Consider the following 25,564-nt stretch of genomic DNA (forward strand, 5'->3'; position numbering starts at 1 on the left):
GCGGAAAAATTGTCATGGTGGATTGGTTTTAATACAAATTGCATGACCTAGTTGTTGTTATGTCTGTGCCTTCTGTGGATCTCAGAGACTGCCGTAATGTATCCAGATGCTACTCTTCACACTTGTTTTACACTAGCTAATGTGACTTGTTTTAAGTAGTTTTTTCATGCCAGTTACTTAAAACACGCTACATCAATCAGTATAAAATGAATGTAAAGAGTAGCATTAAAAATAACTTATTTTTAATAGAAGGAATTGTTCCTGGATGGAGCTCTGTTTTGGAGGATGTTTGTATATACCTTCTGCCAGACTACTTTCAGAAGTGCTGCCATTATCAACTTATTACTAGGTTGAAGCTTTTAATGGTTGGGCGTGACTCAGTAATTACTATCCCTTCCATCACCACCTCCTGCGCTGCCTTTATTCCTACTTGCAGAATTTCACTCCTTTCATAGTATTAGATACCATTTTTTGCATGAAAACCAAATGTAAATTCACCAAACTCTTGTATTGCTGATTCCAACTTAATGCACTGCAACTCGTAAGTTGTGTCATTGTATCATGCAGGGCAATTGGTTTTCATAAGTAACTATTCTTTTAAGGGCTTCTAATTTTTAACATGCTTTGCAAATTTGATATGTAATTAGTAGATTAAGGTTGGTGAATTTAACCCGTTTAATTAAATGAGTTGGGTTATGGTATCTATATTTTATATTCATGTATCGACATGATCCGAACCCTACACACAACGTGACAGTAAGATTGACAATTTTTGATACAACCTATGAACTATCCATGAACTCAACTCAAAATTAACGAATTAAGGTTGATGGGTCTAACCCATTTAATTAAATGAGTCATATTAGAATTGACCTATATAACTTTATATCCCTGTTTTGATACGATCCAAACCCGACATGTGTATACAAATTATCATTCCTACTCGTTCATTGCGATCATGTAGGCAATTGGTTTCCATAAGTAACTAGTTTTTTGATGGGAAGTCATTTGATACATTCAGTACCACACAATAAACTGGTCTCAAACCAACTTTTTGATCCAATATACATTAATTCAACTAAAACGGTTAAAATAGACAAGACGATACCTAGCAAGGGAAAGACTATTAATCCATATGTCTTGACATGATGGACCCTTAATCATCGCCATATGCTCTGAAAGAGTAACGCTCTTGGTATGGACCATTGAACCAGAGGTCTGCCTCAAACCACTTTGGGTAACGAACAAGGTCTCCGGCAACAAATTGCATGAACTTCTTGCTCCCTTCAGGAACTACTCTCACCTCCCCTTCCTCAATGTAAACCAATTGGTCCACCTGCCAGTCCCAGGGCAACTTGCACTTGCTGGTCTTCCACATTGACCATCTTGAAACCCCGAGCTCCACCAGCCGCTGCTGTGACACTTTCCGTTCCACCCTCACATTGTACAATTCCTCAAGAGGTTTCTCTACTCGCATTGCCTTTATACCCTGACATCGCCCAATATCTCTGCTCAACTTTCTACAATCTCTGCTGATGCTGTTGACAGAGAAGCAACTGAAGCTTGAGGGCATGGTCAGGCTTGCCATGCCTATGCTGCCCTGCTCAAGATGGCCAAGTTGCGAGAGAGCAAAATATTAGAGGAATTTCAGAGCAGTTAATAACATTGTGATTTATACTCAACCAAAAAAAAAAAAATAAGAAACATTGTGCTTTATATTACTACACAAAAAATGACTATTGGCATCTGTATTCCCTTCTGGTGCCAACTGCCAAGACAGTAAGAATGAATCATAAGCTATCACTTGAGCATGATGATACAATACAACACAATTCCATGTAAAGAAATGTTATTTAGTAGATTGCTATACGACTAAGATGATGTGGCAGTGAAAATCTGCATTTCGATAAGGTCATGTCATCGCAGTTATATGGTAGTCGTATAACAATCTACTAAATAGCACCACTCTTCCAAATATATCCCCTGCTAGGCATAACTTCACTCTGATAATAATATCATTGATTATACACTTCTCCTTTCTAGTTTATCTGCACATTTCATATCTTACTCCACTGAACTTAAATTATAGGCACATGTTATGTTTCTCTCATGTCATTTATTAGCATATGCTCTATGCATTCCAACTACGGATTGTTCATTGCATCTTAAAATGCATAAAATATAAGCACAGATGGTGATTGATGACGGAAAAGTCACGAGGAACATCCTCAACCTCAATTGATTCACATCTTCAAAGACTTGAATACGCATATAAAATTAAATCTACCTCTGGCTTATGCCTATATCCAAAAGTTAGTATTGCCATTGATGTAACTTAAGATGAAAAAATGGCGCATTGATTGACAATACCTTATAGAGAAGCTTTTTGCTTTTTAACAAAAAAGCAAAAAGCATTAACAAGCAACTCCAAACACAAAACACCTTTATGCTACAACAAAACACTTTTTCAACAAAAAGAAAAAAAAAAAAAAAACCCTTCTAAAAAGTTTTATCAATTGAACCTGATATCTCCAAGCGCAGTTGTCCTCATAAATTTTCTTAAACAGTATTAATCTAAAACTACTCAAGCATTCTACATGATTACTAGAGGGTTCATATTTTAAGAAGACCCTCACAGTCCATTACTATTTACTTCTGATTTCAAATTTCAACCATTAGAAAGAGTCAGCAAGGTCGGCAAAAAAACAAAAGAAAAAAAGATATGGACTTGAATTCAAGAATTAACAAACTCCCTTTGGCTGCTAAGAAAATGTAGAAAATGGGTGGAATCAAAACTAGGTTTTCTCACTATGTGAGACACAAGAAAACAAAAACCACTACACAACACAAGAAAGCCTAAAAGAACCATTTTGAGGGGTTCAGATTTTCCAATTTTCAGAACCCAACACAAAATGCTAAGAAAAAAAAAAAAAGATTCAGACTTTGATTTAATGTCCTTTCTCTTCTCCGGTTCTCCCCCATTTTCCCAGTAACCAAGCAGAAAGTCGAAGAAAACACAAACAGAACAAACACCATATTGGTAACAAAGACGATCATAAAACAAAACACAACAAAACAAAGAGTAAGAAAATCGTGGGTGTGTTTTACCTGTTGAATATAATAGTCTGCAGATTCCAAGACCAAGAGCGAGACACTGAGGAGTGAGGAGCGATGACTAAAACCCTGAATCCAAGGTTTTATCCAATTGTTCAAGTGAACTCTTGTTACGTCACCTGTCGGTGACCTTTCTACTTCTCACCCGCATGTAGCCTTGGACTGGGAACCGATCGTCTCGGTTACCTTATCTATTTTCACCGTAACTGAAGAAATCTTAGAGTTTATTCTTCTGTCTTTTTTTTTTTTTTTTAGTGTAAAGATGATGGCATTAAATTTGTGATTTATTATCGTTAAATTTTGATCATATAATAATTTTAAAAATTACTTCATTTATAGAGGGAGAGGGAGAAAAAAGACGCTTCTAGAATTACTTCCGAAAAAATGGGAAGAGACAGACAGTTTTGGCCGTTAACGTGTCGCGTTATGGTACGCATGCATCTTGAGCTTCAAGCCTTCAAACGATAAAATGAGAGGAAATGAGGGAAAAGAGAGGAATTTGCTTTGGCTTAATAATTTAGAACTCATGGTGTTGCTTCAGCTTCGACCCACTAATGGGTTCTCCCAGTACCCACTGGTGAGTCCATTAGTCCAAAGACGAGGCAATAGAGCTTCAAGAAACCTAAGCGTTATGGCACAGTCTATTCCCTCCAGAACCCAGGTACCCTTTTCTCAAAAATTCTCAGATATACAATTTAATTTTAGTGAAAAATGCAAACTCAGTCCAGTAGGTGGTGGTCGGACCACCACAAATTGGGTAGAGGAGGTAGCTGAATGATCCCAAGGATTTGCGGTGGTTCCGGGTTCGGCAACGGTTTCAGTCAAAATTTCAAAGGGTAGTTCGATATGGGGAGTTAGTTTTAAACCATAGGATGCTTATTGTAAATTGGTGCAACCACATTAACTGATTTTACATTTCTTCCTTAATTCTATGCCAATGTAATATGCGAGTGTTTGTGTTTTATTTGTGTAGAAAATAATGGAGAGTATTGCAGTTAGTGGTGAAGTTGGTGGTGCTGGTGGGGCATACTCATATAATGCCTTAAAGAGGTTGGACCAGCTTTGGTCTAGTATTTGCTCTGCTCAGACAGGTGGAGTTATTTCATACATCACAGATTTTCTCCCCTGGTTTATACTGTGAATTCCTATAAATGTGCAGTCAATTCTTTGAATCTTAGGTAACTTTCACATATGAATTTTGCAGTTGTGCCAGAACCCCAGCAAATAGTTACGAGTACTCGTGGTATGTTTAGCCATTCTGGCGCGGATGGCAAAGCAGTAGATACATTTGATGTGTTAGTTTGTGGAGGTACTTTGGGAATCTTTATTGCCACAGCCTTGAGTTTTAAAGGTCTTCGAGTAGGAGTGGTGGAGAGAAATATCCTAAAGGGGGTATGTATTGTACTGTGGATTAATTGTAACGATAATTTTCGACATAGAGAATTGCTCTTAGATGATCAGTTGTTGTGAGAGTGGTAATCAATGTTTTGATGTTCATTCAGAGGGAACAAGAATGGAATATCTCGAGAAAAGAGCTCCTTGAGCTTGTAGAAGCTGGAATTCTTGTAGAGGAAAATATTGAAGAAGCGACTGCTGTGAAATTTAATCCTGTAAGTTTTGAACTTCACAAATTGATGAACTTGAAGTCCAATTCACGTTGGGCCATATGAATTATGCGATAGACGTGGACAATTCAGTTTTTTTCTTTGACTCCTCCAACTAGGAATGGATTTTGTTAACAAGACGATCCTTAGGCCATGCTTGCCTTGAATGATATCTCACAAGCAAAGAGTTTTTATATAAGCACTCTATATATTGGTGAAGTTCACCTATGTAGTGACTTTATGCATGCTATTTGATTTGTAGGGGGCTCTTCCCTTCCTACAGTTGGCATGTCAAACACTAGGCAACATGGCACATATTCATATGCTTACAAAAGAGTCCATTACTAGGTGTTAAACAATGCATTGCTTGCCATTTTTGTTGCAGCCTATTAAACAATCATTACTCTTGTCATAATAGTTCTATGATTTATCATCGTACAAAAACAAACTCAAACATGGATACAGTTAGTCCCAAAAAAACAGATGCAAAGGATTTTGGATGCTCAGTTTGGGCATCTATAGCTTTCAACTATGCTGAAACACAAATACACTTGCATAAAGATTTATGTCCATATTCACTGGTCATAGTGCATAACTGGAGGTGTGAGTGTGGTAACTTATCAATCAAGAACATTAGCAGTTGAAAAGGCAATTTCTGAAAATGTAACTTCCAATACAAGGATATATTAAATGTTGGACTTTCCTTGAACCATGATCAGAGGAGGACCCTAACTTTTTCAGCAAAAAGGGTGCTTGACTTGTGTTACCAAGCACAGATTTTTGTTAAGGAATTTCACATGTCCAAAAATTCTTATAGCAATTTGAATAAGGCCAGATACTACCCAACTGTCAACTCTGTCTTGTGTCCTCTTTGGTTCTGATGCTATCCTAATTATTTCTACCATTTCTTTTGGCATTCCATGAATGCGCAGAACAGATGTGGATTTGAGGGGAAAGGTGAGATCTGGGTTGAAGACATTCTTAATCTTGGTGTCTCGTGAGTTGTCTTATTTTCTTTTCTACATTGCTTTTAACTATTTATTATATTGAAAATCTAACTGGAATTCTAGGATTTCCTAATGTTCTAAATGCTTCAATCTGATTCTCAGTTTGGTTTATGTTATATCTCCAGTGATTAAGGAAATTGATAATGTTATTACAAGAGGATGGGCCTTGTCCCAGCAACTCGTTCATAGTACTGATTTTCAGTTTTCTATCATTATAGACCTGCAAAGCTTATAGAGATTGTGAAGAAACGTTTTATTTCCCTTGGTGGAGTCATCTTGGAAGGTTACAGTGTCTCCAGCATTTGTATATATGATGATGCAGCAGTAAGTTTTCTGACAGTTGCAAAGTAATTTATTTAGGTGCATACCTTAAATCTGACTAAACCCATTAACATTTCATCATGATAATAAGCTGCTATGAGACACCATATTTCTATGACATGATATGACATGTCCCAACTTTAGTGTTGTGAGATGAGATGTCTACATGGAAGAGTGGGAAGACTAGAACTAATATATCAGATTTGGGGATAGTTTGGAAACCATGTGGTAGAATAGTGGGTCTTGGTTCGAACATGGGTAAAGAAGTCCAATTATGATATGATGTTAAGTTTTTCCAGTTTAACGTGTTAAGGTTCCATGGATCAAATTTTGTATGAGTTTTGATCTCATCCATGAACTGAGACATGGCTTTCAATATGCCAAAAAACAGGGTCACAAGACTACTTTTGAAACTAAAGCATACCCACAAAACGAAATGGAAATTGAATTTGGGTAATCAATATTCTCTGTCTATGAAGTATTAGATAACATAAATGCTTCTACCACTTTTCTGCATAGGTCTTGCAACTTGCTGAAGGAAACATTTTATCTTCTCGTCTCATCATTGACGCAATGGGGAACTTTTCCCCTGTGGTAAAACAGGTCTGGTTTCCCTTCTCCTTCATGATTGATGTGCACTTACATAGCCACCTTAAGCATATATTGGTTAGATTAATTAATATATTAACCAATATATGCGTACGTGCAAGCATGCATACATTTCTGTGTGTTGTTGAGTATAGGTAGAATAAGTAGCTATTCCTTACAGTTTAGTTTACAAAATTGTGAGAGGTCGACTAAATTACTGGATCTGATTTAACTTATGATGCAAACATTTTAACAAAAAAAAAATATCCCTTGATTTTTCCAATCCTTGCTTACTGTGATTTGGATTATTACCAACTTAGGTAATTGACACATGCCCACAATCTGGCTGGAACTGCCACTCGGTGTTGTGTATTTGATTTTACAGATAAGATGTGGGAGAAAGCCAGATGGTGTCTGCCTTGTTGTTGGATCTTGCGCTCGCGGTTTTAAGGATAACTCTACTAGTGATGTCATATATAGCAGTTCATCAGTGAAGAAGGTTGGAACCTCAGAAGCTCAATATTTTTGGGAGGTAACTCAACTTTCTAGTATATGGGTAATGTCAACATTTTGTTTTGTGACTTTAATCTCAAGGGTTCTCTGAATGTTTGTCAGGCATTTCCAGCTGGCTCAGGTCCCATGGATCGTACTACTTATATGTTCACTTATGTTGAGCCTCAACCAGGATCCCCAAAATTGGAAGAACTATTAGAACAATATTGGGATCTAATGCCACATTATCAGGTATATTTTTGATTTGCAGACAACATCTAGCATATCATGCTTCCCTGTGGTTGGTTCTATATTTCAGTAGGTGCTGGATCTTTCTTCTTCTTCTTCTTCTTTTTTATTTTTTTATTTTTTTATTTTTTATTTTATTTTTTAAAATTAGGCTTGGCTCCTCCCAATAAGAAATTCTGATTCCGTCCCTATTTGAGTGGTGAATCGACTGCTAGTCAGTCAATCCATAATTGAGAATATAAGATTCATTTCTTTTTTGTATTTTCTAAATGCATGTACTCTGAAAATCGACATGTAACAGATAGACATCAGATTTTATTTTGTCATTCTTTATTACCAATTCTTAGGAAATTCTTTCGTCTCTGAACATTATACTTGTCCACTGGTATTCCCTTCTTTAAAATTGCATACTGATTCCTTTAACAAGGTCTTACTTTCCAAAAGATCATACATATAGAGTCAGCAGCTTTTAGGATGTTATATCCCCTGCTTTCCTTTCTTTGATGCCCTCACATTGGTTTTACGAATACAATTCGAATGTCTACTTTGTAGGGAGTCTCTCTTGAGGACCTGGAGATACTGAGAGTTATATACGGCATTTTTCCTACATATCGTGATAGGTAATGATTCAAATATTGTATGAGTTGCAATATGGTTTCCTTTAATGCTGTTAGAAATATTATAGGGTATCAATGAAGACATATACTCATGTCAAAATTCTTTAGAATATGTTTCAGATTTTTTATAGATCATTATCAGTTGAAATGAGTATCATCTTTGTTTTGGTTATATTCAGAATCCTAGATCTGAGCTGCCAGACTTTTAGTAAAATCCAAGTTTTGGACTCATCATTTGTATATTTTGTAAGTAGACATTATGGCAGCAAAATTGAGCTTTGATTTGTAGGATTTCATATGGTGGATAACAGATATGTATTATGAATTCTGAAAAATGAATGGTTAGAAATAGATGTAAGCTCTATCTCTTTCTGAACTATTCATGACATGTATTGCCCCACATCCAAAGATAAATGATGTAACTTGAGGCTTTTACTTTTCACATCTGTTGTGGAATGAGTGGAAAACTTTCCCTATGGTTGTCTTAGATTAAATACACCGTTTCATATATTTGTTTATGCTTGTGTATTTTGCTTTTAATGCAAATATTCTCATATTTCTCTTAACTATAGTCATGGTTTCTTCAAACCTGACACCTTTTAATTCTTTATGGTGGCAACTTGGCTTGACAGCCCGTTGCCAGCAGCTTTTAATCGTATTTTACAGGTGGTGTACGTTATAAACTTCTAAAGCTCCAAATAGATTATGGTCTTGTAACATATGGAATGCAAGTGTCATAAAATCATTCTTTGCAGTTTGGTGATGCTAGTGGCATACAATCACCCGTTTCATTTGGTGGTTTTGGGAGCTTGACTAGGCACCTTCAGAGGCTGTCAACTGGTATATACTTTATTTACAATTCAGCAGTATATTATTGTGCCTTTTACGAGGTTCTTGAATCAATGGGGAGCTCTGATCATAAATTCGAAACTATTTCAGTGTGTTTTTCATAGCAATAAGCAAGTTTTATTAAATTTGTTTTTGGATGAATAAGCATAATTTTTACTAAATAACAAACTGAAGACAACGCACTCTCCAGAATAAACTGGAACGCTGCTGCATAAACCTGCAGGTCAACTCAATCTCTACACCTCAACCAACCGGAAAACAAAAAACCAACTATTGGACCCCAAACCCACTCAGCCAACTACCAACTACCAACTACCAACTACCAATTATAATCAAATCCTACTAACACTTTTAAACTCACACTCTGAACCCTTCCTACATCAGACAACAAACCTACACTCATTTCACAAACACAAAACCAAAGTTTATTTACACAGTGTTCGATCTTGAAACCCCATCTGCAACATAAATGATCGATTTCTTTATCTTTCCAGCTCCCATGACTCAAGTTCTAATTTCCCAATCGATCCTTTTTAAAATCTGTTCCTCGGAATTTGCTACATTTCCTTGCTGTAAATCGTCCCTTTGTTTCCATATATGATAAACTATGGCCCCAAAAGATAATATGCACAAGCTAACACTTAAGCTTTTGCCTTTTAAATCTGTAATTTCTCACGTCGTCACTTATTCCCAAATTAAAAGAGGGTCATCTACCATACATGTTCTTAACACTTTCCTCCAGATTCTCCTGCTAAAGCTGCACTGGAAAAAGAGATGGTCACTACCTTCAGTACACCCTTTGTAAAAGGTGCATAGAGCGTCGCCTTTATAACCCCACTGCAATAGCCTTTCCCCAGTAAATAAATTGTTCTTCATGGCAAGCCATAAGATAAATATATGTAAGTTTTATTACGTTCACACAAGTTCTTTTCCTATGATTATAATTGGTAATTGTGATGGTTTGAACCTAAATGATTGAACTGGAACTGCTTGTTCTGACACTGGGGGTTCGGCGCGGGGGAAGACAAAACACAATCATTTCTAAGGTATCCAGACGCTGATCAAACGTGTGTACAAATGTTATTATATGTTAGAATATTAATTTAAATGATTAAGTCTAGCATTTCGTATCAAATTAAGCTTTTGGGATAATTGATGGTTTAAAATAATATCAGAGCGGAGGTTATGAGTTCAAATCCTGATTCCATAGTTTACTTCTCATTTCAATTAAATATTTTATGTTGGGCTCAACTTGTTGATGAGAAGTTTGATCTCACACGTGAGGGAAAATGTTAAAATATTAAGTTATATGATTAAGTCTACATTTTTATATCAGTTTAAGCTTTTGAGATAAATGATAGTTTAACATTATTCATATGACTTACTTATATTCATTTCTTTTCCTGTGAACAAAGGAATATACGAAGCAATCAGTGGCAACTTTCTTGACTCGGACAGCTTGTCCCTGCTGAATCCATACATGGTCGGTGACTTGCTGTTTTTTGGCTTCATGGTTACACTACTTCTGTCATAGTTATCTGAAATTTGAATCAAAATTTATGTACTGCAGCCCAACTTACGTTCTTCATGGTTGTTTCAAAGAGCAATGTCGGCGAAGCAACAGTCTAATGTCTCACCATATTTTGTTAATGAGCTCCTTCATGTCAATTTTCAGAGTATGCAGGTAAGCTTGTACTTCAATATAGCAATGTCAGAGTTTTTTTTTTTGTTTCTCTGTCTCTCTGTCTCCCCTTCATTTTCTAATAAATTTATGTCTCTCTTCTTCAGAGGCTAGGCGATCCAGTTCTAAGACCATTTCTTCAGGTTATTTTCTTGTTTTATCTGTTTTGCAAATTTCTGATTTCCATCCGATTCAATAGTACTAATTGCTTCATCATAAATTATAAATAATATTATTTTTTCTGAAACACTATATTGTGACAGGATGTTGTACAGTTTGGGCCTCTTGCCCAGACCTTAGGCCTAGTCATGTTAACTAAACCTCAACTTCTTCCATCAATATTCAAGCAGGTAATTGATGAGTACATTTTTTCTCTTTTTCTTTTTCTTTTTCTCTCCAACTCGAGTGAGTCTATGACCTACCTAAACACCACAATGTAGTGTTCTGTATATGTTTTGGGATCTTGGCTTATCATTTACTGCCAGGTCTCCTATTTACTTTGATCTTCTGACAGCAATTTTTATTTATTTGTTTATTTTTTTAATTTGAATTTGAATTGAAGAAAATAATAAGAGCTTTTCTTGATTGGGATATGTTCTCAGATTCCGTATCATCTTAAGAAAACGTGTTCCCCCTCTAAATTTGAATTGGCAATGGTGAAAAAGATAGAGATATAAAAATAGAATTTAGAGAAGTTCTTCCATAGCTGGCCTGCTATACGACCCACCATCATCCAGGCTTAGAACTGGCAGTGTAACAAGGAGTGAGACAGTCCCAAAATGAACAATGTATGGTAGTGCAAAGGTATTGAATCTTTGATAGTGGTGCATAAATTGATAGATTTAGTAGATACATCTTGGTATGGTGTACAATCACTATATCTTCTTGATGAATATGCACAAAATAACTATCACCCAAAATCCATATTTTGTAAGTTTTTAGAATAAGTAGTGATTTAACATATTATCAAAGGAAAGTCTTAAGTTCGAACTTTGTCTTCTTAATTTACCTTCGGGTCTCACTTATTAAGGAGAAATTTGAGCCCACATGCGAAGAAAGTGTTAGATTATAAATTAAATGATTAAATTCGTTATTTTCTATCAACTTAAGCTTTTGGGATAAATAGTGATTTAACGGTTATGTTTTAGGTTGGTGTTCCTGTGCTTCTTGACTGGTTTGGACATTTCTTTATGTTGGGTCACTATACGTTTCTCTCAACCTTTGCTGACCCTGTCATAAGGTAATCATTTTTCCATGCTCATGTTTCCTCTCTCAGTTTAATCAAAGCATGAGTATTAAGGATTCTAGTGTTATTCCACAACCATATTGTTATTTAGGAAACTTTCTTATGTTCACATTCTTCATTATATGTATCTCCTAGACTCTTAGTAGTTGCATATTTTGCAAGACCATTGCTTGGCTCACTTCCATCCAAGATGAACTATGAGTGGAAGCGGCATCTTGAGGCTTGGAAATATGGAGCTGGTTTAGATTACAAGCCCTAAATAGTCACTTGAAGATGAATGAGAGACGGGTCTACTTGGACAGAGTATTAGTTTTTGAACAGGGATGGAAAATTCGTTGTTTACTACCAAGCTTGTACTAAATTGATCTTGACAATTAATTAAAGATATCACAGTTCTTCACCAGAGAAGTTTGTAAATTCTTTTATTTACAACTATTACATATGCCTGTAATCTGCATATTCAGTAGCTACTCCTCTGAAATGCAAATAAATAGGTTATTCATATCACTCGTACAACATCATACCCCAGAGTGGTCATCTATTCATACAACAAAAACATTTGCACCATTTTTCCCTTTTCTTCCATCTACAAGCCTTGCAACCATAGCAAGAGGTGCAATCACTCAAACACTATTTACATACATCAACAACACCCGCCTCTTTTTCCCAAAAACCTTAAAAAGGAAAAAGAAAAATCAATTGGATGTCTTTGCACCCCAAATTTTGGAAAGCTCTTTTATGATAGGCTTCTCTTTAATATTGTCCTCCCTTTCCAAGTGCCATTTCTTTGCCATATTATCAGCCTGCAATATCAAAGCGCTAGGGTTAGTTTGTGATTCAGGTAAACTTGGTGATGAAAGATAGGAAAAAAACCCGTCTAGAACTTCCGATTTGACATACCCAGGTTTTCAAGGGAACCAGTTGCTCCTTAATCATCTCCAATTTCGGCTCTACTAGCTCTCTTCCTTTGGTTCGAATGTCATCACTCTGTTAAACATAAATAGTAACTTCAATGTAAACTTTATCACCTAGTTTTAAAGACGGTAACTAATTTTAATGCAAGATAATGGCCGGCAAATGGAAGGTAGCTTCTCCTAGAAGGGATGAACAATAGGCATTGATAAAGACGAAAATACCACATACAGCAAGTAACTAAATACTGACCCCTGATTGCCGAGGCAGGACAATAGCAGTGGGAACCCAAAATAAAAGACACAAATAAAGAAAAGAATACACAAATATTCAAAGATAAATAATTAATCATGTCAAGTGGAAATGATCTAAACAGTAATTGTAGAATCTACTGAGTTGGTCAGAACATAAACATTGTGTTTATCTGTGTATACTTGCACAACAGTGTTTCCCATTCATTGATACCTCTAAAAGACTAAAACTTCCGACTTTCCCTTCTTGCTAACCATATACATGGGTCCTATTTCATGCAAAACCAATTCACAGGTCATGAACACACTAGAACTAATACTTTGCCAATACATTTGTACATGTATATATACGCTCGTATAGGGTATACAGATGAAAGTTGTCACTAATTCATGCTGAGGATACCTGCAAAGTAAATAGAGAGTTTAAGAGATAAGGATGACAAATGTAAACTTACAGTGTGCAGCTCTAGCTTTGAGACTGCCAGTCCAAATAGCAAGGTGGCACCACCAAATACAATTACAGTACCAACAGCAAATGCCTTCCCAACTATGAAGAAATAAAACAAAAAGACCAGGCATATTGATGTTGAGTCAGTTATCCATTAGATACAGAAATCAATTGAAGATCCTAAGTGCCTTTTTTCATAAAGTACAAAGTCTTATAATTGTCATAAGAATGTGTTTGTTACATAGCAAATCATGATGAAAACCATTCATTCCTGGGAGTTCATGGAAGTTTGATTATTTATTCGATAAGTTTCCTGAGAAATACAATTCCCATGAACATTGCAATTTCCATAAAATACGAGAAATCTAGCTCCCATTTTTTAAGTAAGAAATGTCAATTCTCGCATATCTTGTTTCCATGAGAATTATTAATGCGACAATCAAATTTAATTTTTCATTGAAAAGATAACTACATAGAATTAGTAAATGGAAAAAAAAAAAAAAAGTTTATGTTTCATGTAAAGATTTGATTATCAATATTATCAATTTTCATTTTTAAAAGATTATCCATAATTGTCAAATTACTAAGTCTGTAGCTACTAAAAGAGTTTTGTATAAGCTTATTTTCAACAATCAATGTTTGCATCTTTAAATATGATGTTGTCTAAAATAAGGTGTAAATTCAAATTCTAAGTATATCCGAACAATAATATTGTCAACTCTCAAGAATTACAGTTCCTGTGTATTTAAACACTCACAAGAATCAATAACTTTCAAGATTTGAAATATTGGCAGTCAATCGACCCTAAGATTTCTAATGCATAAAAGAAATATTGCAAGGGCATGCAAATCCAACATCAAAACCAAACTTTACAGATAGGTTTCCGAATAATAATTGACTGTACAAGAAAGTGGCTGCTCCAAATCAATGGAAAAGCCCTTGTGAAAAACAATTGGTGCTCTGTCAACCCAAAATCTGAAGACTGCTCAGTTTCATTCTGAATTTTGAATGCTACATAATATTTAAATGCCAATTTCCCCACTCCACGGTGATAAACTCTCAGTTATTATGGCATGATATAAAAGAACCATGGATCTCTAGCTCAAACATGAAGTATACAATATGATTAACGCTATGGTGAATTCTATTTAGAACTGTTTTGCACAACGTCAAACAACCATATGCTGTCGAACCGTATAAAACATATCGAATATATCGGCTTGTAAATTTGTTAAGAGACATTCCTAACATCTCTAAGCAAGTTTTCGTGTGGAAGCAGTATTCTTGCTTAGTTTGTATTAAGATTTCAATGATCAAACGCGTCATACGCTTCTTTTTTTTTCTCAATTTGTTTTTCATAGAAAAGACAAAAGGTTTATTAATTCTTTTCTAACAGCAATTGTATGTACTAAATGATAAGAATTTGGCCATTGAGAGAACAGAGAGAGCCTACCCAGTTTAAGCCCTTCAGCTGCAGCCTTCAACTTTTCGGGATTAATAGGAGCATGCCTATCTTCACGCAAATCATTTGCTGTTGAGGCCGAAACCGAGTGCTCTGTTTGGGGCAGTTGCCACCTGCATAACAGTCAACCCAAAAATAAAAATCTCAATTTCAATCATATTACCTACATTTTCCCAGCATCCAGACAAACCAAAAGCCAACAATTAAGAAAAAAAAAAAAAAAACCTTTTTGGGACAATAGTAACCTCCCGTGAGGATTTTTCTTTCTGGGTAGGTGAAATTAACCTTCAAAATCCAAAATGCCATAACATATAAAACAAAACTGAGCTACACAAAGCCATTCACAGCTTTGTTAGCTTCAACATTTCAATTTTTCTCTCCTGCCAAAGTTTTCTCAGATACCAAACAAAAGAGAAACAAATAGCTAAAAGGAAACAAAAGGTGGACCTTTTGGGGCCAAAGGTGACCTGGGGCAGAGACAGATAAGCCCTTAGTGGGTTCAAAGCCTCGGCAGACAAAGAAGACCCTTTTCTCGGATCCGACTGAAGAACCCACTTGGAGGTGGTGGATAGGGACGAAGAATCAGACGGCTGGTAATAAATCTTGGAAGGCAGGGAGTGCCTCAGCACCTCGGGAAGCACGTCCGCTTGGGCTTCTTGCTGAACCGCGTTGGAAGAAGAAGGACCAGGCAGAGAAGAAGGTTTCTGGGTTGTATTTTTCAGGGCAAGTCGGCTTACGGCTTGTTTGGATTCCTGGAAAAAATATGCACCCTCTTTTCCTGCTAATCTTCCCGCAAGAAAACTCATCTCGCTGTTTCTGTGTTCAACTGTCTAGATTAATGAATGGTTCGGAATTCGGATGTTACCGACATGGTTACTACTATTTATAGTTTCAGTTTCAAGACTTTCATAGACGTGTGGTTTTTTTTTTTTTTTTAATTAAGGAAAAAGAAAAATAGATGAGATAAACAAGAAATTAAAAACAAAACAGGCTAATAAAAAAAAAAAACTCTATCCTTGGCAGCAATTCAAAGAGGTCCTTTTTACAGTCATTTCCACAGTTTCATGAGATATCCTCGAAACAGAGGAAATGAATAAAAAAGCTGCAAATAAAACTAGTTGTAGCTATCCATAATAAGTGCAATTAAAATTTAAAAGCACCAATATTTTTCTTAGTTTCTTTCCAACTTTTGAAGAAGTTGGAGAGACTAAGCGATAATAGATAGGCAATAAAGGAGTCCTCAACTAGAATTGTATGGCAAATAACAATAAGGACTGTTTTTTGTGGCTTGGGTCTAGAATTTTTTATGCACCAAATTGGCAAATAGCAGCAAGGACAATGTTTTCTAGCGTTGTTTGGTAAACAACACACCACGCCCAAATACTGTTCATTTTTTGGTGAAAAAAAATGAGAGTAATGATTAGTATAGAAAAGTGAAAAAATTTTATTTTGTAGTGATTTTTTTAAAAAATTTTAAATAGTAATAAAAAGTGAATGATATGATATAAAAAGTGAAAATGTTTTTATGTTGATTTTTTTGAAAAATGAGGTGAATAGTACCACTTCATATTTAAGGGTAAGTTTAGTTAGCGTTATAGTGGGAGCGTCTCTCATGAAAGTTTCATTATCCCTTGCAATGCAAAAGATTGACCACCAATGTGAAGAAAAGTTAAGATTATGAAATTGAGGAGATAATCAAGAGAAATATTTGGCTTGGGTTGGTGGCAGTGACACATTTGGATTATAATATCAAAAGCCATGGCTGGTGGTCTGCAAGAAAAGGTAGGAATAGGATTATGAAAAAGAAAACTTCTGGCTTGAAAACTAGTAATATGTGGAATGGACCATGAATGTAATATTAAGAGTCAACCATCGCAGCTTTTTTATTGGAACATGTTAATCATCTGCAGACCAGATTTGAGCAATCTATTTTCTTGGAGACCAAGCAGTGATAACATTGTCTATTTTGCTTGGAGGAAACTCTGACTAAGCATGTCCTAAGATAGTAATCAATGGAACATGAATGTAATATTTAAGAGTCAATCATCGCGGCTATTTTTAATTGGAACATGTTAATCATCTGCAGACCAGATTAGAGCAATCTATTTTCTTGTGGACCAATGAGAACATTGTCTATTTTGCTTGGAGGAAAAAATTCTGACTAAGCATGCAAAAATATGAGGGTTTTTCTTCTTCCCCAATGATATAATATTCATATTGACTTTTAAATGCACTTATAGATCCAAGAAAGACCATTGAGGTGACTACAACTTTTACTATAACTCTTTACAAACTTGTGTCGTAATTTACATGCGTATCGGTATCACGTGGCACAAATTAATCTAATTTTCAGATTAACTCTAATTTAGTGATCACTTCATCCAAATTTTATACAAATTCAATAAAGAAAAATGGTTCTCAAAATTAACCATCCACAAGTCAGTGATTGATACCATCATCTATGCCAGAATGATCCATGGAAGTAGGATCTGGATCTGGTCCTTCAGGGCAATTTGTCACAGTGACATTATGATCACCATAGTCAGATGTAGAGCTAGCATCCATCTCCTTATCTAGAAATTCAAGTTGCACAGATGCAGGAACATCATTGTTGAAACTTCCCATATCATGACTCCTACTTGACCTCGTTAAGGTTTCTTTCTTAACAACATTGAACACAATCCCATTACGGATTCTTTCAGGTTGTAGAAGATCACCTTCAGTTACCATTATGCTGGAACCATCTGCAGAAACTCCATATCCAATCTCTGTGCTTTCTGAACTTCTATCCGGTGATGTCACCCTTGGAATATGGAAAAATTGATTGTTAGCTGTTAAACTTCTGTCCGGTTCAGCATCTGTGGCCACATTTTGGATAAATTCAATATAGTTATCAGCTGAAAAAGTCCTCATCAAGGGCCCACCTGATCTCGTCCAAGAATCGAAAGGAACATTTTCGGCTTCACCATCACTTCCATGGCTACGCAAATTCTTGCCAGAATGTCCTCTCGTGGATGCATTAACTTCTTGATGGAACGGGGAAGCGGCTTCAGTGAGAAGGTCTTCTTCAATGGAGCCTACTGAGATCTCTTGTGCAATGCAGTTCCAAGAAGGAATTCTTTTTGAAGCATTGAATTTGGCTGTGTTGGCCAGGCCATGAAAAGAAGAAGCAGCAGCTCTCTCAGCACTCTTTTTCAGCCTGTGCATGTGGTTGAGAATAGCAACACACTCGTCAAGAGCAAGCTCAATGCCACAGTTCGCTTTTATGGCAGAGAGCTTCTCCCAAGTGCACCTCCTCCCTTGGTTTGCAGCCTTTTGAAGGTCCACATAAGTTGGGTTTTGTATAAGTTTTAAGTACTGGCAGATGATATAAGAAGTGGGAAACAAATCGCTAGTTAGTCATCATCATAAGAATTCTCCAATTGACACAATTTTACCATTATATCATTAGAACTGCTGCTAGGCCTACTTTTGCATGTACCTGAGAAAACGTAGCAGGCATAACAATGGTGACATCACCCTCCCAATCTTGGGCAAACAGCTTGGTAATTCCCCTCAGAGGAAAACCGAGTTCCAACATCTGGTTGAATCTATGTTTCACCTCCATCTCGGTAAGATGGGCAAGCTACACAATTAATACAATGAGATGTGTTATTTTCATCTCACCATAATGCCAAGAAAAGAGAGAGACATAACAGATTGCATAACTGATGTTAAATCACCACTTATCCTAAAAGTTTAAGCTTAATTGAAATGAAAACTAAACTGTGGAATCATGGTTGGAACTCATTATTTGTGGCTCTGATACCAAGTTAAATCTCTACTTGTACTAAAAGCTTAAACTAATAAAAAAAAGTAAATTTAATCATTTAATCAATACTTTAAGAACTAAAATACAGAACCACTAGGCGAGGACTCATCAGCCAATTAGTCTATGTTCATGTGGTTCCAATCAGGTGACATATAGTCTCGAGAAGGGTGGTGGATGGGAATATATAAGCATGCGGCATGCAGATACATTGTTTCATATGCCAAAAATCTTAAGTCACCCAACAAATATGCATAAGAATAATCCGATGAATCATACATAGCATAGGGATGAATCATTCTGATTCCTAACAAGAACCAGAGTCTAGAGCTGCTCCTTCCCAATCCGAACCAGCAGAATAGGCCTCTTTCGGTCTGGGTCGGAAGGCTTCCTTCCTATGGTTGCTCCAGCTAGAGATATAGTCATAGAGACAGAGATTATGTGAAGTCCCTAGATCTGAGATAAGGGAGATAGAATACTAATTCACATTTCAGCTATAGTCCATCGAAAATATGGCTGAAAGCAGTAGTTCAGCAGCCAACAAGAGTACATGACACAAACGCTTCAAATCCAAAATCATAGTGTTAATCGTTTATTTTTGTTTGTTTAGTCCTACTAGTGAGAATAATTAGAAACATGATAAGGGGCAGGGAAAAGGACAAAGAAGGAATTAAAGGAACCATCATTTCCATAAAGCTTTTTTGTTGGCAATAAACGACATAATGCAGAAACTTGAAGATAGATGCAGAAACATCAACCAAGAGTAAAACAGATCAAACAAATTGAAGTTCCAAGTCAATAGACACATACCTTGGCAGCAAAATTGCCTCCATAAGCTCCCACCAATTTCTTCATCCTCAATAGTGGTGCAATGTGAGGATTTGCCTGACTGACTATAAAATGATTCACATTAAACAGTTCTTTTAATTGCATCATAGGTAAATCAATCTCCAAGCTACCATCTCTCCACCGACGCACATGTGTGCCAGGGTCCTCCTCGGGATCAAAATTAAATGGTGGATGGTAAGGAACAATCTCTCCACTTCTATCCTTTGCCATCAGTTCCTGAGCCTCAAAGAGGCCAGGAAAGGCACAAGAAGCAGTCACTGCACTCCATATTACGACATGAGGTGAAGTCAAGTAATTGAGGCATCTAGGCGGCTCATGTTTCCTTGGGGAGCAAACTGTTATCCCAAGAACTCGGCCTGTCATATCATAAGCCTCTTGAAATGTGAGGTTACTAGTTAGATTCCTTAACATCATCTGCAGCCGCCTGATCTCATGCACAGCCCCTCGTGTCTTTACTCTCTTCACGACTGTGAAAATCCCACCCATCTGATCAAAAAACTGCAACGAGTGCAGAGAATCCTCAAAAAAATTTTGCAGCTCAGGCCAAGATCTAGTGGCAACCACAGCGCACATAATGGATCCTACACTAGAGCCAGCAACTATTCTAGGCAAAAGCTTATTCTCTACCAGTGTTCTAACCACACCAACATGAAAAGATCCAAGAGAGGCACCCCCACTTAAAAGCAAAGCTGTCCTTCCAAAGGCATATCTTGTTTCATTTACAAAAGCAAGCTTCTCTTCTAACGATAGCTCCTCTGAATCCCAATCACAAACCATTCTTAACTGAGTTGAGACCTCTATGATATATTCCTTTATGAGTCTGGGCATTTGAAGCCTACCCTTGTGAAGCTCAGGGTTGCACATATTACCAAGATTTCTGATAAGATCAGCTCGCATGCAAAAGATAATATCCCTCAAAGATCCCTCCTGGCGTCTGTGGCGGAGCTCTTTAAGCTTGTCCCTAACCAGTTCTTCATCATATAGATCACATTCGTCCATTTTTGGGGTCTCTTTATCAAGCATCTTAGCAGCATGAGCCCACTCCTCATAGGTTAATGCACTTCTCATCATATTTCTCCAAAACTTCCTCCTATAAGCCATTTCAGCCCTCAGCTTTACACTTGTGTACCGTTTCAACAAAAAGAAAATTACTGTCACCATTGCCAATATCCCTTTTGGGTTTCTCGGATGCAACCATGATATCATGGGTATGAAAATGTCCTTAAATCTGAAGATGACATGCCGCACCACACCAAATATTTGATACCTTAAATGTGACATTGACTTGCAGAATAAAATTCTGAAAGCAACTGTCCTACCAATAACGGTTGAAGGTCCAATTGGAGAAAAATCAACACTGGCTTCATTACTAATATCCATATCCTGGTTAAACTATATATAAAAAAAAAAAAAGTACTGTTCAAATGACTGGTTTTCTTACAGCTGAGTTTGCTCAATGTACAAAGTTTAAGGAAAATCGATAAGCACAAAAAAGCTACAGCAAATATAACTGAAATGAAATGCCAAAGAACATTTTTTTATCTCAAACCCTCAATTTCCCAACCACCTCCAACTCAACAGCCAAATGGGTTCTAAATCAAAGACCCCCCAAATTAGGATGAATAATGAAACTCACAAGACCCCAGAGATCAAAATACCTCTATTCCAGACGCTTCACTCAGAATCAGAGAACTTGATCAATGGAAACTAAGCACAACCTTCCAAATTCCAACCTTCGTTTCAAATTCCAATAAAACCCACGAAGCAAAACACAAATCCCACCTCTGATTCCCAACCACCAATCAACAGCCAAATGCAATGCCACAACCCAAAACTCTCAACACCTCCCAAAGAAACCCAAGAATCCCAGAAATAAAAATTTCACGATGTCTACAAGAGAAACCCAACAAATCCCAGAAAAAAAAAAAAATTTCACGATGTCTACAAGAGAAACCCAACAAATCCCAGAAAACAAATGGCTCCTGATACAGGATTAAACAAGCCAGGTGTATGCATTCTGAGAAAAGATAAAGATGTGGACGTGGCGCTGACTCCGAATTTTGCTAAATCAGAAAGATTATGAAAACTCGTGAAAAAATAAATAAATAAAACTACAAAAAGTGAAGGATAAGGAATGCGGTCAAACTTGTTGATTGCTGGATGTTTCTAATTATTAAAAGTCAAATCTTTCCATTTAAAGAACGGTTAAATGTTAATACAGAAATGAAAGAAAACAGAGGAAAATCAAATTCTCTGTTTTCTATTTAGTCGGCTAGGTTTTTTTTTTTTTTTTTTTTTTTTTTCATATTTATTTATACTTCGCTTTAAATAGTAAGTTCCAAAACTCAACAACTTAGTTTGCCGCAAATGTCTCCACTTTCAAACACATGTACGGTTGCCTGGAAAAAAAAACACACACACATGGACGGTTTTGGTTTTAATGACAGTTTTCCGGGTTGGAGGAAATTCAATCCATTCTTAAATTGATCAGATCTTTGATAATAACCGATCTTTCTTTACGATAATAACTTCTATAAAGGCGTGGCATAAATTAAGTATTTTGTGTCCTTAAAAAAAAAATGGACAAGTTAGTATATCTCACTTACCAATTCTCTTCAACATGTCCATCAACAAACACCCGCCCCCCTATTCAAGAGGAAACTCACGCCATTGCCCACGCTACTACCGAGTGCTGTTGACAACCACCGAAAAAAACTAATGGTCCTTTGCTGTTGCTTCACCATTGGTAAGTTCTTAGATTTATGTCTTTTTCTCTTTAGAAACAGAGAAATCGTTTTGAGAGTTAATGTTGGTTCTCGAGAAAATCTACTGTTAGAAAATTTTACAAAGAAAATCGTGTAGGATTTCTTGGTTCCTCACCCTGCAACCTCAAGCTTTCGTGGGAGGACATTTGATGATCAAAAAAATGGTTCTTATTCCCCACCCTTAATAATAACAAATGAACTGAAATGTTGCCAATCAACTGAAATGTTGAAGAGGTATTAGAGACCAGTAAGTGTTAGGGATGAACATCAATTTCAGATACTCAGCGGAATTAATCTATTCCTCCTTTTGCAAATTAAATAGTGATAATAACAGAATAATAATCAAGCAAAACCACAAGTAAGACACCAAGATTTTTATATGGAAAACCCTACAATGCGAATGTAAAAAACATGGCACTTAATCCAGTCAAATCTTCCACTATCAACAATAATGAGTTTATAATTGTCTTCCCCAGAGAAAATATCTAGAGATTATCACCATATTAAGAATATATGCATTCTTCCATTAAATATAAATTCATCACCCTAAAGTGGATTCCAACAAGAATAAAGAAATATCTCACCAAGTAGGTATTAGCAACCAAGCGACTGAAAGGGAATTCCAATGGTCGACACCAATCAATACATAGCTTTCATTGTCAGGAGTAACACACTAGAATTGCATCAAGATTGGACCACAAACGAACCTCCGATCTCTGATTGATGTGGTTAGGCAAACCCTTTTTCTTTTTCTTTTCTTTTCTCTCTCTCTCTCTCCCTTGCGCCGCCACTCTTTCTTTCTTCTCCGTGTAATTTCTTTTTCACGTATGCACAAAATCACAAGGTGCTTTTCTTTTATATTGCACACAAAGGGTAGAAACCCTTTGTTTTATTGTCCACGTGGGTTGGTCCTCACATAAAGAGGGACCACCTCAACAAATCTCCCCCTCCCAACGATGTGGAGGGCTCCACTAAGCCTATTGTGCTTCTACAAATTTCAAGTTTTTGCATAGACAATGGTTTAGTCATCATATCTAACCCATTGTTATCAGTATGAATTTTCTCAATCTGTAACAGCTTATCCTTCAGTGCATCACGAATCCAATGACACTTAACATCGATATGTTTTGATCTTGAATGGAAAGTTGAATTCTTACTGAGATGGATGGCACTCTAACTGTCACAGTAAAGCACATACCTCTCTTGTTGTAGACTCAGTTCTTGTAAGAACTTTTCATCAATAACAATTCTTTGGCCGCTTCAGTGATAGCAATGTACTATGCCCCTATGGTAGACAAAGCAACACATTCTTGCAATCTGAATTGCCATGACATTGCTCCCCCTAAATAAGTAATTAGGTACCCTGAAGTAGATTTTCTAGAATCAATATCTCAAGTCATATTTGCATCTGTAAACCCATCAAGCACCTGTTTACCATTGCTGAAGCACAAACATACTCTCAAAGTACCTCTAAGATACCTGAGAATCCATTTCACAGCTGCCCAATGTACTTTGCTAGGATTAGAAAGGAACCGACTAACTCCAACTGCATGAGCGATATCAGGTCTCGTACACACCATAGCGTACATCAATCTACCCACGGCTGATGCATAAGACACTTTATTCATTTTATATTTTTCTTTCTCACTTGCAGGACTTTTCTTTGAACTCAACTTCAAATGACCTGCAAGTGTAGAGCTCAATGGTTTTGCCTTGCTCATATTGAACCTGTCCAATACCTTTTCAATATAACTCTCTTGTGATGGCCATAATTTTCCTTTCATCCTATCATTAGAGATCTTCATACCAAGGATCTGCTTTGCAGGTCCCAAGTCCTTCATAACAAAGGACTTACTCAACTCTGTCTTCAGTATGTCTTTACTAGTGTCACGACAAACAATCAACATGTCGTCCACGTATAGCAAGAGAATAATAAATTCTCCATTAGAGAATTTCTTTACAAACACACAATAATGTAATGTAGTTCTATCATACCCATGATCAACCATAAAAGAATCAAACTTCTTATACCACTGTCTCGGTGCCTGCTTGAGTCCGTTCAAACTCTTTTTCAACTGACACACTAAATGTTCATTGCCTCTAACTGTGAACCTTTCTGGTTGCTCCATATAAATCTCATCCTCTAAGTCACCATGAAGGAAAGCAGTCTTCACATCAAGCTGTTCGATCTCCAAATTCATTTTGGCAGCCAAACCCAAAACAATTCTAATAGAAGACATCTTTACCATGGGTGAAAATATTTCATCTAAGTCAATGCCCTTCTTTTGACCAAACACTTTTACAATCATTCGTGCCTTGTACCTTGGTTGTGATATGTTTGGTTCAATCTTGCATCTAAATACTTATTTATTCTTGAGTGCTCTCTTGCCCTTAGGCAGTTCCACCAAATCATATGTATGATTCTCATGGAATGATTTCATCTCGTCTTGCATGGCTTCTAACCACTAATTTTTTTGGTCATGTAACATGACCTCTTGATAACTTTCTCGCTCTCCCCATCAGAAAGTAACACATACTCATTAACTGAATAGGTTCTAGAAGACTGTCGGTCTCTAGTATATCTTCTCAACAGAATCTCAGTAAATGGTTCTAAAAAAGCTTGCTCTAGGTGTTCTTCTGACTCCACATTATCAATTGTAGATTCACCATTTTCACCAATTGTATCAACTCGTTCTTCTTGTACATCTCCCATGTGTTTATCATGCATCACACAAGGAGGAATAAATGGATCCAAATCAACACGGTATTCACTAAGAGACTCTACCTTTTCTGATTCAAGTCTTCAATGGTTTGATCTTCAAAGAAGACAACATCTCTGCTTTATATGATTTTCTTGTTAACTGGATCCCACAATCTATAACCAAACTCCTCGTGTCCATAACCCATGAAGATACACTGTTTGATTTTGCTATCAAGCTTTGACCTCTCATCTCTAGGAATCTGGACGAATGCCCTGCAACCAAGTACTCTCAAGTGCTCAAAAGAAACATCTTTCCCTGTCCAAACACTTTGAGGAATGTCACCATCCAAATGAACTGATGGATAAAGATTTATCAAGTCAACTGTTGTCCTCATTGCCTCATCCCAAAAATGTTTAGGCAATTTTGCATGAGAGAGCATACACTTGATTCTCTCACAAATAGTTTTGTTTATTCTCTTTGCTACGTCATTATGCTGCAGAGTCTTGGGCACAATTTTCTCAAGCATGATGCCATGACTTTTCCAAACTCTTCAAATGGTCCTCTATATTCACCATCATTGTCTGCTTGGACACATTTTA

General features: G+C 36.6%; 4 protein-coding genes across 4 annotated transcripts; 1 reads left to right on the forward strand and 3 right to left on the reverse strand.

Annotated features, from left to right (window-relative positions):
- Positions 1-972: 972 nt before the first annotated feature.
- LOC132182394 (uncharacterized) lies at positions 973-3,223 on the reverse strand. The gene is made up of 2 exons (XM_059595630.1): positions 3,109-3,223; positions 973-1,600 (listed from the first exon to the last, which is right to left on the reverse strand). The coding sequence occupies exon 2, from the start codon at positions 1,586-1,588 to the stop codon at positions 1,157-1,159; it is 432 nt and encodes a 143-aa protein (XP_059451613.1). The 5' UTR covers positions 1,589-1,600; positions 3,109-3,223; the 3' UTR covers positions 973-1,156.
- Positions 3,224-3,525: 302 nt separating this feature from the next.
- Positions 3,526-12,275, forward strand: LOC132182313 (uncharacterized). The gene is made up of 18 exons (XM_059595522.1): positions 3,526-3,775; positions 4,088-4,205; positions 4,319-4,506; positions 4,617-4,724; positions 5,651-5,715; positions 5,944-6,049; positions 6,566-6,649; positions 7,020-7,166; positions 7,250-7,378; positions 7,928-7,995; positions 8,625-8,658; positions 8,748-8,832; positions 10,257-10,324; positions 10,412-10,525; positions 10,630-10,665; positions 10,786-10,872; positions 11,671-11,762; positions 11,931-12,275. The coding sequence occupies exons 1-18, from the start codon at positions 3,584-3,586 to the stop codon at positions 12,025-12,027; spliced, it is 1,818 nt and encodes a 605-aa protein (XP_059451505.1). The 5' UTR covers positions 3,526-3,583; the 3' UTR covers positions 12,028-12,275.
- A 168-nt stretch (positions 12,276-12,443) lies between these two features.
- Positions 12,444-15,717, reverse strand: LOC132182314 (uncharacterized). The gene is made up of 5 exons (XM_059595523.1): positions 15,289-15,717; positions 14,833-14,954; positions 13,387-13,478; positions 12,669-12,755; positions 12,444-12,571 (listed from the first exon to the last, which is right to left on the reverse strand). The coding sequence occupies exons 1-5, from the start codon at positions 15,645-15,647 to the stop codon at positions 12,464-12,466; spliced, it is 768 nt and encodes a 255-aa protein (XP_059451506.1). The 5' UTR covers positions 15,648-15,717; the 3' UTR covers positions 12,444-12,463.
- Positions 15,718-17,096: 1,379 nt separating this feature from the next.
- On the reverse strand, positions 17,097-21,555 carry LOC132183265 (triacylglycerol lipase SDP1-like). Its single transcript, XM_059596665.1, has 4 exons — positions 21,157-21,555; positions 19,460-20,890; positions 18,323-18,466; positions 17,097-18,198 (listed from the first exon to the last, which is right to left on the reverse strand). Exons 2-4 carry the CDS (start codon positions 20,876-20,878, stop codon positions 17,281-17,283), a joined length of 2,481 nt encoding a protein of 826 aa, XP_059452648.1. The 5' UTR covers positions 20,879-20,890; positions 21,157-21,555; the 3' UTR covers positions 17,097-17,280.
- Between the last annotated feature and the right edge of the window lie 4,009 nt (positions 21,556-25,564).

The sequence above is a fragment of the Corylus avellana genome, chromosome ca5 (assembly GCF_901000735.1).
Source record: "Corylus avellana chromosome ca5, CavTom2PMs-1.0".
NCBI lineage: Eukaryota > Viridiplantae > Streptophyta > Magnoliopsida > Fagales > Betulaceae > Corylus > Corylus avellana.